The sequence below is a fragment of the Triplophysa rosa genome, linkage group LG14 (genome assembly GCF_024868665.1).
Source record: "Triplophysa rosa linkage group LG14, Trosa_1v2, whole genome shotgun sequence".
Classification (NCBI taxonomy): Eukaryota; Metazoa; Chordata; class Actinopteri; order Cypriniformes; family Nemacheilidae; genus Triplophysa; species Triplophysa rosa.
This window is the reverse complement of record NC_079903.1, coordinates 17899347-17915844: the sequence shown is the minus strand read 5'-3', so window position 1 is coordinate 17915844 and position 16498 is coordinate 17899347. Positions and strand designations below refer to the sequence as shown.

At 40.3% G+C, this 16498-nt stretch overlaps 1 protein-coding gene across 4 annotated transcripts in view; it reads left to right on the top strand.

Moving 5' to 3' along the window:
• Positions 1-16498, top strand: part of LOC130564418 (NACHT, LRR and PYD domains-containing protein 3-like) — a 38250-nt gene that overhangs the window by 7971 nt on the left and 13781 nt on the right. For 3 of the 4 annotated variants that reach the window (XM_057350494.1, XM_057350492.1, XM_057350495.1), the window contains exons 3-5: positions 7079-7197; positions 11578-13419; positions 14932-15105. In XM_057350494.1, the coding sequence (XP_057206477.1) occupies positions 7145-7197; positions 11578-13419; positions 14932-15105 (2069 nt within the window). In that variant the 5' untranslated portion in view covers positions 7079-7144. Of the gene's footprint in view, positions 1-2580; positions 2688-7078; positions 7198-11577; positions 13420-14931; positions 15106-16498 lie in introns of those variants that run through there. The other variant, XM_057350493.1, reaches the window with a different exon arrangement.

Here is a 16498-nt window from a genome sequence, read left to right as displayed (position 1 = left end):
TGGGCTCAATTGCAACGGGTAATAACTCTTTTAATAATTTAGTTGGTATAGGGTCTAATAAGCAAGTTGTAGGTTTGATGTTGAAGTTGAATTAAATCTTCCAGTTTTATAGGTGAAAAACATTGCCTTTCTTTTGGGGCGATGGTTGGTAATTCATAGGACAGACTTGGAGGTTGAGTTTTTACTATTTTGTCTCGTATGTTTTCAATTTTCTCTGTAAAAAAATTCATGAATTCATTGCTACCACGGTGCGGCGGAATAACCAGGTCAGATATTATTATATGAGTATAGACAGTGAGAGATTATCACTGACATCATTGTCTCATAAAGTTATTAAGAACTTTGAGAAGGAGATCATTGGAGACTCATATCTACTTGTGAAGACAATACAAATACAACATCCGACATAAGATTAAACAGCAGTAAAAAAAAGTATCATAGAATAGAAAGAAATGAGCAGCAGCAGCTTTAGCTGATAGACAAGAGAATTTCTCTTCAGCTCCAAAAACTAACAGATCCATGAAAAGATTCTGCACTTCTCAATCATTCTTTATTTTAGGTGTACATGCAGTTACTGCCAAACTGCTCCAAAGTCATACACAACACTGTAAGGCTGGTGCCAAGGTGTCCACACCAAAAGGGCACCCCATCCTGAGAAACACAGAACTTTATCCAATACAATGAACTCCTCACAGGGTTTGCATCTCCATCTCAGACAGCATACAACAATGAATGATGATTACCAACTCACATCACACCTTTACATCTGTTCTCTTCTCCCCTCTCCTCTTTCTCTCCAACTGAACTCAGAGCACTTTAAAGCTCACCCATGAACTGGATTTGACAAATACCATATCTTATATGAACAAAGAATCTTCATATGCATATTTGGTTTGAAATGTCTCAGTGCGGTTGGTACAATGGTCTCATTTCCACAGCAGTAGATAGCAGTAACAGATCATAACATGGGTTTGATGGTTTAAAGATATTCTGCTCACTGAGGGTGTGTCTTCATGTAAACGCCCATTTGTGGCCTGATCAGATACAGGACAGAGTCCTTTACAATGTAAATTGTTGTTGTGTGGAGGAAGGATATTTTGGTCTGGGTATTTAAGGGAAGCTGGCAAAATGTTCTGGGGTATTCTTACTAAGATGAACCCCATGGTGATGTGTTTGCCTTTAGACACACAGCACTATGTTTTTTTCCGATCACATCTTTTTCTACTGTCAGGTATGCATCTTAGACTCGTAGACTAATCTTTGAGGATTTGATGTTTTGTTTTTGTATTCTATGAATTGAATTGTAATTGGCAAGAAACATTTACCTGACTAATAAATTGTCATGTTTGAATTCTGCATTATTCTGAGTTTATGAACTTTAGTAGATCACGCTATATCCTTTGTTACCGCAAATCTACGTTCAGGTTAGTGACGGACTAAAATCCTGTGTTAGGTGGAGCATTGGGGCACGCCAGCCGAGATTTTAGAGCTCCAGCTAACTACTTGGCATTAGTTTAAGTGTACTTAGACCATAGGGGCTAATGTTTCCATTTAGAACAGCACATAATGTTGTCTGACCAATCTAAATAGGGTAAGTCTCAAACCTCTGGTTATTGGAATATTATTCTAACTAAGTGTACATAGAAAACTATGGCATGATTATATAAAGCTACCATCAGAGGAAGTAAGATTGGTCTATTTATGTCTATGGAGTGGTCATGACCTCTGGTTGGAAATAATCATTACTTTAATTAAGTTGTCATAGTCTAAGGGGACTAGATCAAATGTTTCAGGAAGAGCTGGTTGGAGACGGCCATCTGAGCATTACTAGTCATACCTCTGGCAGTGACCAAGACTGACAAGTTTGTGACCGTGAGATCCGCGTGTAACGGCTGGCGTGAGACTCTAAGCGACACTGAGAATCGGATGAAGGAGTGTAATTTAAAATAAGGCAGAAGAATCAAACATTGACTCAAATTGTATGATTATCATTACGCATAGTAATCAAATACAAACAATATCATTAAACAAGGTTTTCTTTTTATCTTTTGGAGTCAGATAAAATTACGCAATGTTAAAATAACGTTAACAATAACAACCCAGAGCGCTGGAAAGACAGAACGAGCGCATGCCTTCGCCATGCCACTTGGACTCCGCCAGTGGGTGGTTGGTGGTTCTTCTTCTCCCACATTTTTCACCACCTTACAACACCAAAGACAGAGCAAATTTATATCTACTGGTCTATTCCTAGGTTGGTTAGACGTCTATTAGATTTTTACTGACAGACCAAATTTTGCCTTATTTTAGACTAGACGCCAGGGCTGTGTTTGGATGGCTAAATCGTTTATATCATATGGTTTTGTCACATATTATTTTTGGCGGGGTTGGTTTAAGAAATGTTGACGTATTTAATTTTTTTATTTTGAACAAATTTGAACAATGTGAGAAATAAAATTGTCTTGAGTATTGAAGTATTACTTCACACTGGTCTCTATTGGAGGATTTGATCTATAAAATGGAGTTTTTCAGATGATCTGAGGAGGGCAGCAATACGCCTTTGAAGCATCTAAACTGCCGCAAATCCAACAACAAGAAGAAGAGTATCAAAGTGGTTTATTATAACGTGTAAAGTCGCTTTTTAACTCTAATGGGATTTTTTTTGAGTATCTAGTAAGATTTTAATCGAGGTAAGTGTCGAGTGCATGATCTTTTAATGATTTGAAAACTGTTATTCAGGAGTTTATCTTTGCAAGGCTAGAGTATCTGGAGCTACAGCATTCACCGTGAGACACGCTCACACGCCACACCTTGTATTTCTCACGCTGAGAAGTAAAGGGACTGTCCCGCTTTATACAATTCAGAGACGAGGCAAATAAAATGTGAAGATGAACGAACGTGTTCGTTACAGCATTAATACGTTCACGTCTGATCGCGGTGATTCAGATGTTTCCGTGTTACTCACAGCGCTGAGCATTACAACCAATCATAGACAGCGCACGAACGTAATGACCAATCAGAAGTTTAGATGATCCACCGGTGTAACAGCTTTGTTGCGTGCGGCGCACTTCAAGCTTGCTGACAGATAGATACGGTCAGTCACACTCATTTAATATAACAGGAGTTTCCATGCTGTCAGCCTCATTCATTATGACGCGAAATTATAAGTCACTGTTTCAGGGACGTTTTGCTTTCTTTTTATTCCTGGTTTAAATAAAAACCAGTTGTTTCATGCTGCTAAAAGTAACAACGTGAAGATTTACTAATGCAAAACCCGCAATAAATCACACTCAAATAGTTTGTCTGCGAAGTCTAAAATAATATCACATGCAGTTTAAAGAGTTTCATGTTTTATTTGACATTTAAAATCATGATTACACTATCAAGAGCAATAATAACAATGTTTTATTTCTTAAATCAGCCTGAAATTTAGTCATTTAGCCTATATGTAATGTAGCCTATTCACTTTGTTACATTAATCTTACAACATTATGTAATATTGGTGTAAATATGGCACATTTGAGCAGTCTTTTTATTAAACCATGTCATGCATCCTTCATTTTTTAAATATTTTGATTTAATGATTCGTGGTTAATATAGATAGTGAGAGCTGTGGCCGGTTGCATAAACTGCTTAGACTAGTCTTAGAAGTTAGTCATCTAATTTTTTTCTTCAAGACTGGGCCTAACTTCTTTAAATCAGTCACATAAAAATGTAGATTGGGCTTATTGAAATACAAAACTTAGCCGCTAAGTTAAGACAGCATCTTAACAACTAGTCTCACTGACTAGCAATTAGTTAGGACTAATCAGTCTTACTTTTTATATTTCAATTAGCCCAATCTACCTTGTTATATAACTGATTTAAAGAAGGCATGACCAGTCTTGAAGAAAAAAAACAGATGACTAACTTCTAAGACTAGTCTAAGCAGTTTATGCAATCGGCCCCTGATGTAGGGGAATATAGCCAAAGTCATGCTAAATTGTTACTGATGCAGTCAAAAACTCTCCATCTGCTTTGCAAGAAGCTTTAGCTTAGCTTTAAATTCTATTTTATATGTTAAGACTAGGCTACATCTCTTAAAGCATAGCGCTCTGGTTGTCATTTCAGTCATGTTTTACACGCACCACTTCACATACATGATCAGGGCAAGTTCTACAATCCTGCTGTATGTGTGCAGTATGTACATTGATCTGCTGGCTTGTTTGGGTGCAAATTTATTTTTATTTTTGATAAAAAAAATTAAAATATATAAAACTAATTGTCTTATTTGGATGAATTTGCTGTCCTTTATCAGATTTATCAATTGTTATAATTTTTATTTGTGCTGGACAATTATAGGTAAAATAGCAAAACTTGAGAGAATTGGGTGGGGCCAAATTTGAGTGGCTCCTACCCTAACAGATGTAATCTCACTCCAAACTTTTAATGAAACTTGAGAGCCCTGGGCCCGTATTCTTAAAGCTTCTAAGAATCCTCTAAGAACGCTCTTAATTTAGCTTAACTTCTACGTAGGAGTCTTACCTTAAAAGTGATTCAGGATCAATCTGAGAGCAACTCTGAGCAAGGAAAAGACAAATACTTTGATCTTAGTGAGGAGGTGGGGCTGACCCTGTTGCTATGCCTTTTGAAGACTGTGATTTGTTGGTTGGCCAAGAAGGACTGTTTCTGGCGCTATGGCATTTCTGCGCTGTCTTGGAGATGTTAGCGTGTCTCTAATAGGATCGGTCACAAACATGAACCCTGCACAATCTAATGTGTTGTGTCTTATTAACTCACTGTTATTCAATTCAATGTCATTTAAGTTGACAATTTACAATAAATAGCGCGTTTACAATTTGTATTGCATCAAAGCAGCTATACAAGAAAACCAAGATAAACCAAAGTTGAACACGCACAAAAACAATAAAAAAATCAAATAAACCTTTAAAGTAATATGAAAATTGTCATGCATTGCAACACATTTCTTCTCACTTTTCGTGTTTACTCCATTTTCTCTGCTGCTAAAGAAACTCTTAAGTCTCTTAAAAGTCCTCCTCGCTACTCCTAAAATTTAGGACCTTAAGAGCTCTTTTAAGGGTTAAGATGCTTTATGAATTTATTTTTTCTTTACTAGGATCTTTTCTGTAATTTTAAGGGGAAACGCCCACATTTCTAAGAATTTTCTTAGAATTTTGTCACTAGGAGCAACTCTTTGCGCTAAGATTTTTCATGAATACAGGCCCTGGGCCCGTATTCTTAAAGCTTCTAAGAATCTCTTAATTTAGAGCTCTTAATTTAGCTTAAAAACTTCTACGTAGGAGTCCTATCTTAAAAACGATCCAGGACCAATCTGAGAGAAACTCTGAGCAAGGAAAAGACAAAAACTTTTATCTCAGTGAGGAGCGGGGCTGACCCCTTTGCTATGTGTGACACAGTCTTTTAAAGACTGTGATTGGTTGGTTGGCCAAGAAGGAAAAAAGAGCTCTTTTAAGTATAGGGTCATTAGTTTGAAATTGCACATGTAGTTTTTCCTGTTTTAAGGTACTCAAGCACACACACAAACATGCACGCACTATATATATATATATAATTTATATATGTTTATACCATGCTGTTAATGTCAACGTATTTGATAGAAAATGAACAGTGGCACAATAAGTTTCTGTAAGTGCTGCAATTGTTTGTGTGATCACTGGTTGTGACAGAACCAAATCATCTCTGCTGCAGAGCTGCATTTCTCCAGTTGCTAAATATGTTAATGTAGTTATTTCTTCTATTTCTGGCGCTGTCTTGAAGATGTTAGCGTGTCTCTAATAGGATCGGTCACAAACATCTAATGTGTTGTGTCTTATTAACTCACTGTCATTCAATTCAATGTCATTTTATTTTATAGCGCTTTTACAATTTGCATTGAATCAAAGCAGCTATACAAGAAAACCAAAACCAAGATAAACAAAAGTTGAACACACAAAAAAACAATAAAAATCAGATAAACCTTAAAAGTAATATGGAAATTGTCATGCATTGCAACACATTTCTCACTGTGTGTTTCGTCCATTTTCTCTGCTGCTAAAGAAACTCTTAAGGCTCCTAAAAGTCCTCCTCGCTACTCCTAACAATTTTGGACCTTAAGAGCTCTTTTAAGGTTTAAGATACTTTATGAATTACTTTCTTTACTAGGATCTTTTCTGTAATTCTAAGGGGAAACACCCACATTTCTAAGAATTTTCTTAGAATTTTGTCACTAGGAGCAACTCTTTGCCCTAAGATTTTTCATGAATACGGACCCTGGTCTTCAGCTAGCACAAAATGCAGACAAGGACTAAAAACATTGTATTTTAGTTTCCGGATTTACTGTCAGTTAGTTTATGGGTGCAGTTTAAGGCTTTATTGTTAATTTTTTTTAGGGTTAGTGGGCCTCGTGTGACGTCGCACTGCAGTGTCGCATCGCATTTGGCAGAACATGAGCGGGATGGGCAATGGAATCTGTTGTTTTCTGTAATTGTAAAAGTTGGTGATTTCTGTCATTTAGCTTAAATGACAAATAGTTGTTGTGCAATAAAATGCACCAACCCTTGAGGAGAGGCCTTAGCCATGCTTTTACAGAATCCTGTCCGAGAAAGAAACCCCAGAAAGGAGGAGTTTGTGCCATAAATGTCCCGAGGGGTTCTCCACAAAATATATGTAAACATCAGTGGAGCTCTGACAGGAATCCGGCGGATTTTTGTGATTAAAATACATCGGCAGGTTGCTGGCTTGCTGTATATATGGATCACATAAAGTTATGTAGTTTGTGTTCATATCTTAGTTTTTCTTCTGTTGACAGGTGATTTAAATATTCGTGTCTTGAAACAGAAGGAAAATTGAGAGCTCAATGTAAGCTGCCACTTTGATCACGTGACTGAAAACTATGGCATGCCCCTCAATGCCAGATAAATAATTGTATATAAATTAGGTAAATTAATTTGCCTCGCAAAAGTGATTTGTTTTTATAAAATATTAATTTATGACCTTCATATTATTTTTTTGTGTTGATTTACAAACCATTTCCTAATAATCCATAATAATAATAATGTTGTGTAAATATGTGATTTATCAGATCCTTTCAGAGTCTGTGGAGGTGATCAGATTCATGAGTTGAGATCAGACTGATGTGACTGAATGAATGATGGATGATTCACAAACACTCCGAGATGAAGATTATTCTCCAGGATTCAGGTATTCTTATTGAAGTCTGTGTTTAAAAACATTTAGTTTGCATTTTCATATTAATATGCAAAATTATATCAAAAGCACAATAAAATCTTAATCTTAATTAGGTACAACAGTTCTGTAAAACTGTGCCAAAATATGTGCTTAAAAACTATGTAGTCCATTAATATCAGACAGTCTGATTGTGTGTGATTCAGAGCATGTGAGCGAAGCGGAGCGGTAGTATTTCTCGCGGAGCTGAGAGCACCTTTCTGAAAACCCAGCACCACTCGCTCAATACGCTCAGCATCGCTCGCTCAACCCAGAGTTCCCCTTGGTGGTTTGCTAGTTCGAGAATCTTCAAAATAGACAAAGCAATAGTGGTGCAAAATGGAGTTCAAATGTTGCTTTGATGAAGTTTCAAGTCTTATATATAAATGTAAGATAAAGATTAAAGTGAAGAACGAGCAGGGAGAAAAAACTGAAAGGGAATGTGGAGAGACTGTCAAAGTTAGCAAAGATTTGTACTGGAATCTAAAGTGGCACATTGCCAGAAAGCACGATGATGTGCTACGCAAACATAGTGCAGCAAAAGGTGAGCTAGCCTAGTGCACACAGTAGGCTACTGTTCGATAAATGAATTAATTGATAAAGAGGCTAGCTAAGGTAACATATGGTGTTATAGCCGGGCCCTGCTCATGTAGACAAAATCATGGCCACGAATCACAAATTGATAATTTGTTCTCTCGTATAGGCCATATGGTCACGAATTAAAAATGTGTTCCCACGAATCCTTTCTTTTCCTGGTTTTACTAAATTGTGCAACAAACAATAAAAAACGATTTACTATAATGAACTGTTTTAAACTATTGTAACATAGTTCAAAGTAGGGAAGGACGAGGCGGGAACCGGCGAACATTAAACAAACTTTTAATCAAATAAACAAACAATATAAAACAAAAGTAAAAGGGCCGACAGCCACCTCACAGTAGACTGCCGGCCAAACAAACATAAATAAAACTTAACACATGTCCGGGCCCCTTCCTCTCTCGTCGTACACTCCTGTCGCTCCTCATCTTATGCTTCCGGAGCTCCTCCGTGAGGGATGCGAGACCGGTGTAACGCAGAGCTGACACTCATTATCACTCGCGCCACCGGCCTCGCGTCATTCCCCACGGCTCTCATCCCACCTCCCTCGCCACATACCCCCATCGCCCCTCACAGGCCGGGGGTACCCACGAGACTGTGCTCTACTCCCCCCGGGGCCAGACTCGGCGGCCCCAGCGCCAATCTCGGCGGCCCCAGCGCCTGGGGGTATGGACAGACGAGACGAGAGAACGGAGACGGAAGCACCAGGAGCGACAGGGACGAGAGAAGGGAGAGAGGAAAAAAAAATGTTTTGGTCCGGTTCCCCGACACACTGTCGCTCGGTCTTCAGCCAGCCAAGAGGCTCTTCCTCGCGGTGCCATGCAGTGGTACTGGACGCTCGGTGGACGGCTCGATCCTCCTAAGCCCCCTGGCGGCCGGCGGTGGCTCCTCCGGCTGAGGGCAGCGAGTCTCCCGTCTCCTGCATGCAACAGTAATTTGCCCGCTAATGTAATACACAAATTTGTTATTTACAGAAAAAACACCAACCAGTCAAAGGGAGATGAAGGATTTTTTCCCTTCCCCGCATTCCCAGTTTTCTGTTTCAACTTCGCGGAAGAAAGAATTAATCACGCATTTTTTAAAATGATTTACTTGGATTATGAACCTCTCACCAAAGGTGAGCAAGAGGGTATGCGTCATTTTGTGAGCGTTGCCCAGCCCGACTATACCACACCATGCTACAGTACAGTACGTGATACTCTGTTGCCAAATGCTCTTAGCGAGATGGAAGGCAGACTAGGAGATGGCTTTGCTCTTACTTTAGACATTTGGACAAACAGAAGAGGACAGTTTTCTGGGTGTTGTGACAAGTTTCGTTGATGACGTGTTTAATGGTCACACTGTGTTGCTTTCATGTGAACATCTTAAAGGACGCCACACAGCAGAGAATATTTTTCATAAATACGAAAGTGTCTTGCAACAGTGGAATTTACAACGACGAGTTGTCAGGGTGGTGACCGACAGCGCTAGTAACATGATAAAGGCCTTCGACCTCTTAGGGTTTGACGAAAAAGCAGGTGAAGACGAGGATGAGGTTGTCGAGGGATATGGCACAGAGAAAGCTCCAATCTCACCGTTCCAGCCAGATTTTGCGCAGATCATGGAGAACATGAGCGCCATATACATCACCGAATGTAATCCATATGCTATGCCCCATCCATTTACTACAACTCGCCATAAAGGATGCAATAAACAGTCATGTGGATGTAGACGGAGTTATCACACGAACGGCAAAATAAGTAAAGAGTGTTAGGGAAAGCACATTAAACACTGAGGAGGCTGATAAACTAGGTGTGCGTCCCACAATCTGACCATTTCCTGAGAACAGTAAGCTGACGATGAATGACGTAATTCAACTCCAAGCCCTGTCTGAGGTGCTATTACCTCTGGCAGAATTTACTAATGCTATGCAAAAAGAGCTCGGAAACCTGGGCATAATTCTTCCATCTGTTATGGAAATTAAACATCTTTTGTCCAGTGTGCCTGGGACTTTTCCCCTCTCAATTCCTGCGTTTGCGGAGACACTGTCAAATAATGTCTCTACTCGTTTTAGCAGATTCTATTCTGACAAGCACCTTGTATTGGGGGCTGTGCTGGATCCGCATTTTAAATCCGAATGGATCATTTGGGATAGTGCAGTGAGCAATCAACTCGCAGAGATTCGTGAAATGTTGAGGCAGAATGCAGTGGTGTGGTGGACACAGTCTCTGAGGCCAGAGCAGCTCCCAAGAAGGCCCGCATTTTTGGCGCATATGACGGCAACTCGACTGTGGTTGACAGTGTGAGAGGTGAGGTGGAGGAGTACCTGGGCTCAACGAGAAATAGTCCACAGGAAGACGTCCTAGGATTTTGGAAAACCAATGCTGGATCTCTTCCTTGACTAGCCAAGGTCGCCCGCAAAATCTTCAGCATCCCCAGTGGTTCTTCCAGTGCTGAGCGAGTGTTTTCCGCTGCTGGATTACTGTCCCGTGCACTCCGGATGAGCCTGAAGCCGGACACTTTTTCCAAGCTCATGTTTCTCAAAGTAAATTCTAAAATGGTGTAATAATTTATGCTTGACATTTGACGTTATAATAGACCACATTTCCCTGCATCATTTTTTTTGTAAAAAATTAAACAAGTGGTATAACTTCCATTGTTTGTTTTCTTTAGAAAGTGTTTCTTTAATTAAAGCCAACATGCAAGTGTTAACTGTTACAATTTCATATTTTGTGCGTTCTTTTTTATGTTCTATTGCACAACCATGTCAGCTATTTCAAAGAAATAAAGTAACAAAAATCAAATATACTTTTCCAGTTATTGCATTAGAGGCACTCTTTAAATAAAAACATGACTGAAAATATAGGCTGTAATGTCGGAATGAAACTGCTATTTATTAGCAAACATTTTTTTTGCCATTTTGGTTTTAATTGTACAGCTTTTAGTGGTAGAGAGGACAGGAAGCGATGTGGGAGAGAGAAAGGGGGTGGGTTTGGGAAAGGACCACGAGACGGGAATCGAACCCGGGTTACCCGATGCGCAATCGCGCCACATGTCGGAGCACTGCCCACTAGGCTATCAGCTCCGACTAGAGACATTTATTTAAGAAGTTTATCAGAAACTGAAAACAATTAGGCATAGGCTACTAGGCACATTTTATGTCAGAGCAGATTCTGAGCGGGATTTGGTGTACCCGTGAGCGTAACATGAGCGGAGCGTTTGCTCATAGAGTGAAATACTCGCTCACATGCTCTGGTCTGATAGTGTTTTTGTGGTTAAGGTATATAAATAATCTACAGTCTAATGATCGTGGCTGTCAGTTTCAAGTAAAATGAAAGAGTTTTTTATTTTTCACATTATAAGAGAACATTAACATTTGGCAAAGTCTTTCATCTAAAGTGACTTTGGTATACACGTGTTGATTGTGTGTGTCCATGTTTTTTTATAATTTTGTTGAGAATTGAGCAGATATCATTTATAGTATTTCATTTACAGCAGATTATTAGATAAAATGACATTCATCTATTGATTTAAATTGACAACACAATCTATGGCAGTTCATAACTATTTTACCATGTGGCTAATAGGTATTAATTTGTATCTCACATTTGTTAATATGATCTGCTTTCACATAGGGCATGCGTATTGCTTTAAAAAATATGTTTGTGTATTATTACAATCACAAAAATCAGACTTGGAAAATAGTTATAAATTTGCAAATGATTACAGTCAAAGTGAAGTAATATTTAAATTTTGAAGTCTGTTATAATCTGTTCACAGTTACTATTGTCCACTTCCTGAAGTCCTCAACACATTCAGATCAAATCTGAGGAAGAAGTTTGAGTGTTTGTGTGAAGGAACATCACATGAGAGAAACCCAACACTGCTGAATGAGATCTACACAGAGCTCTACATCACAGAGAGTGAAAGTGGAGAGATCAGTAATGAACATGAGGTGAGACAGATTGAGAGACAATCCAGGAGAACAGCAACAGAGGACACACCAATCAAATGCAATGACATCTTTAAAGCTTTACCTGCACAAGACAAACCCATCAGACGTGTGCTGACAAAGGGAGTCGCTGGCATTGGAAAAACAGTCTCTGTGCAGAAGTTCATTCTGGACTGGGCTGAAGGGAAAGAGAATCAGGACGTCCACCTCATATTTCCACTTCCTTTCAGAGAGATCAATCTGATGAAGAAGAAAACACTGAGTCTTTTACATCTTCTTCATCTTTTCTTCCCGGAGACGAAAGAAATGGAAATCTCCAGCGGTGAATATAAAGTGTTGTTAATCTTTGATGGTTTGGACGAGTGTCGTGTGTCTCTGGATTTCCACAGCAGTGTGAGGTTGTGTGATGTCACTGAATCAGCCTCAGTGGACGTGATCCTGACAAACCTCATGGCGGGGAATCTGCTTCCCTCTGCTCTCATCTGGATCACCTCCAGACCAGCAGCAGCTGATCTCATCCCCTCTGAGTGTGTTGATCGAGTCACAGAGGTACGAGGCTTCACTGACAAACAGAAGGAGGAATACTTCAGCAAGAGAATCAGTGATGAGAGTCTGAACCACAGAATCATCTCACACCTGAAGTCATCCAGGAGCCTGTACATCATGTGTCACATCCCAGTGTTCTGCTGGATTTCAGCCACTGTTCTAGAGAGAATGTTGAGTGAAGCAGAGAGTGAAGGAGAGATCCCCAAGACTCTCACTCAAATGTACACACACTTCCTGATCATTCAGACACACATCAAACATCAGAAGGACTATGAGAAGAAAGTGAAGAATGATGAAGACATGATCTTCAAACTGGCCAAACTGGCCTTTGAGCAGCTTGTGAAAGGCAATGTGATCTTCTATGATGAGGACCTGAGAGAGTGTGGCATTGATGTAGCAGAAGCATCAGTGTACTCAGGATTGTGCACTCAGATCTTCAGAGAGGAGTTTGGCTTGTATCAGGGGAAAGTTTACTGCTTTGTTCATCTGAGCATTCAGGAACATCTCGCAGCTCTTTATGCTCACATCTCCATCACAAACAACAAGAGAAATGTGTTTGATGAAGGTCCTGAAGTGACAAATAAACAACGTAAAACTGAAAATCCTGGTTGGTTTTCAAAAATTGTGGACATATTTAAATTACCAGATTTATTATCTGAGTTTCATCAGAGAGCTGTAGACGAGTCTCTACAGAGTCAGAATGGACATCTGGATCTTTTCCTGCGTTTTCTTCTGGGTGTCTCACTGGAGTCCAATCAGATTCTCTTACAGGATCTACTGACACAGATGAGAAGATGCTCCTACAAGAAAGAGAAAACTGTTGTGTACATTAAACAGAAGATCAGTGAGAATCTGTCTCCAGAGAAATCCATCAATCTGATTCACTGTTTGAATGATCTGGATGATGATTCACTGCTGCAGGAGATTCAACATTATGTGACATCTAAATCAGTCGGATGCTCCAAACTCTCCTCTTCACAGTGGTCAGCTGTAGTTTTTGTGTTGTTGATGTCTGAAAAGCATTTGGATGAACTTGATCTGAAGAAATTTATTGGAGGTAAAAATACAGCAGATGAAGTTCTTGTGAAACTGCAGCCTGTGATTAAAGAATCCAGAAAACTAAAGTAAGTAAAATTAACAACATTCAGTTGACCGTTACAGTTTTTCACACATTCCTTCTAACCATTACTTGGTTCCCTTTCGAACTCAACGCTGCGTAGCCGTAGTTTCGCTATGGGAATGCCTCTGCGTGATTGCGTCTCAGGCACGTGTGTAAAATCAGTCCAATGACTGGACTATACGTCAAAGGCAGGTGATGTAGGCACCAGAAAGCTATAAAAGCGCATTCCAAACAGCCGGCTTCAGCCTTTTGTGCCTCAGCAAGCCGTGTGTGTCAGTGGTGATGAAGCAGCAGTAGCAGTAGTACTATGTCTAAGAGCTTTAAATTGTGTGCACCCCCATGTCCTCGCTACATTACGAGCTGGGACACGTATGATTTATGTGTGGTCTGTCTCGGTGCGGATCATGCACGGTCAGCTCTCGAGGGAGCGTGTCAAGCTGCGAGCTCCCCGCGGTTACGGCCCTGCTTCTGCCGAGGCAGAGCAGAAGCTGCAATCGTGGGGATCCCAAATGGATCTCGCAGAGGGGTCTGACAGGGGTCTGAGACGGGTCTCAGCCCTTTCAACCCTACTATTAAAGAATTGCGTCGGGCTACTGATGTATCCCTTTGGGTTGTTAGGGAAACAGCCAGGGCTGTGGGCAGGTCTATGGCAGCGTTGGTGGCCACAGAGCGGCATCTGTGACTCAACCTGTCTGACATAAAGTCCTCTGATAGGGCGTACCACCCCCTGGCCTCATGGTGATACCGTTCAGGGAGGCTCGTCAACAGTCAGTGGCGTTTTAGAGGTACCTCCCCCGTCGTGGTCAGAGTTTGGGGGCTGCTGGGCGGGAGCAGCCCTCAACCTCATACAGAACATGCCAAAAGCAGAGGGTGGCTTCTCGTGCTCCCCCGCAGGGAGACTGGAGGTTGCACTCAACCAAAGCCTCATAAGCAGAGGACAGAGGCTGTCATCTTTGCAAAGAAGGCTTCGGCAAAGAAAATGTCCTGAAAACTACAGGTCCTCCACAGCGAGACGTACTTGTACCCCGCTGTAGCTGGTGTTTTGGGGCACAGCATTCTCAAAGGTAGGGATGTCCCATGCACGAGACACCTAAGATCTTTCCCCGAGGGGGATAGACTTTCAAACACTTCCGTGTGTATCTGTGTAAGCGCTCAATAGAGAGTGCGATGCAATGATCATTTCACGCGCTTCCGGGTTTGGTTGCGCAAGCGCTCGGTAAGGAGCCATTCAAAGACATATCCGATGAGCTTGGAAACACAATGGCCAATCAGAGGTCTTTCATAATCTGTTCAACAGCGCTCAAAATGATATAAGTATCGTCACATTTAGTACCGACTGGTACCGAAGTTTGGTATCGTGACAACACTGCGTTTAACAACAAACACAACAACATTACACTCACATGTGTTTATATGAGTAAAGACACAATGAGAAACTGATTTGTTTTCATTATTGTTTAATTGCTGCTAAACATGAAATAAAAAAAGTTGCAATATTTGTCATTTATCTCTACAGGTTGAGTTGGTGTAAGATCACAGATGAAGGTTGTGTTGCTCTGTCTTCAGCACTGAGATCAAACCCCTCACACCTGAAAGATCTGAATCTGTTTAAGATTAATCTGAGAGATTCAGGAGTGAAGCTGATCTCTACTGGTCTGGAGAATCCTCACTGTAAACTGGAGACACTGTGGTAAGATTTAATAAAACATTCTCTTTCATCCTCTTTCAACAAATGACTAATAAATATTACAAACATTTCTTATCTCAGTCCTAAAGGACCTCTAGTCAGTGTCTGCTTAGTGACTTTGTTTCTAGATTTAGTGTCTTATTTTCAAAAAGCATCTAGTGATATATCTGGCGAGTTTTTGAATAACTGAAATCATGATGGTCGGCCCTAAATCAAAAGTACCTGTCCCACCATGACTTTTTCATCGATATTGATGGTGTCCAGCTTAGGCCCTTTGAAAACCGTGCGGAATTTGGGAGTACTGTTTGACCAAATGTTACGTTTTGATTACCTCCACGCTTTTATTACCTCCAGCCCGGATTACTACAACTTCTTATTATGTGGCTTACCTGCCAAAGTTATTGATCGTCTTCAAATGGTACAAAACTAGCTCAATGGGATAGTTTCGCTATTAATAAATACATGAGGTTCACTTCGCTAGCTGCCTTAAATAAATAAATACTTGATCAAGGTTTTAAGCTCCCATCTAAGTAGTAAAACGGACCATACACATTTTACAGTATTAAATCCACTCTGTATGTGAACAGGAGATCCGAACCAGTTAGCTAAGCTGAGAATCGCACTGGAAAACTCATCAATGACATCAATCTACCTATACATTAAAATATAAGGCCTTCTAAGATGAGGGAGGAACATCGCTCGATCGCCGCCTTTGCACAAAAACAAGGATTTCTGCGCTCAATTTAGGGCAGTTTTTAAGACCCACTATAAAGATTTCTTCAAGATTTCTCAGTGAGAAGCTCTACGGTTACTGATACGGTGAAAAGTGGGCGGGTCTACACTTTTCATTCAATAAAATTGAAAGCGAGTTCAGTTTTAGCTGTTTCACTTCTAAAAAACATGCATTACAGTGAAACTGTCACGAACTGCTCCGAGACTAGGAGGGTGAAAAATCTAAATTCATCTTTATTAAAAAGATAACAGGTACAAAACAGGCAACAAGTGCAGGGCAGGCAGCAAACAATCAAAGATGGGGTCACAAGCATGGGTCGAGGCAGGCAGCAAAGGTTCACAAAAAACAAAGTACAATCCTAGGTCCAAAAACAGTGTAATCCAACACAATGATAAATGCTCAGAAATGCAGTTGACACAAACAAGACTTCGCAATAAATGACTCAAAGAACCAGGTATAAATAGACACAGGAAATGAGACACAGGTGAATGCAATCATGGTAGATGAGTCCGGGCAAAGGGTTATGGGAAATGTAGTGAACTGAAAGTGATGTGATGTAGAGAGTGCCCTCTTGTGTCTTGAAGAGGGCACTGCAGCTGGTGACTGTGACAGAAACACACATATTGATACTGCATTTGCTCTCAAACATGTTTAAACTGCCCG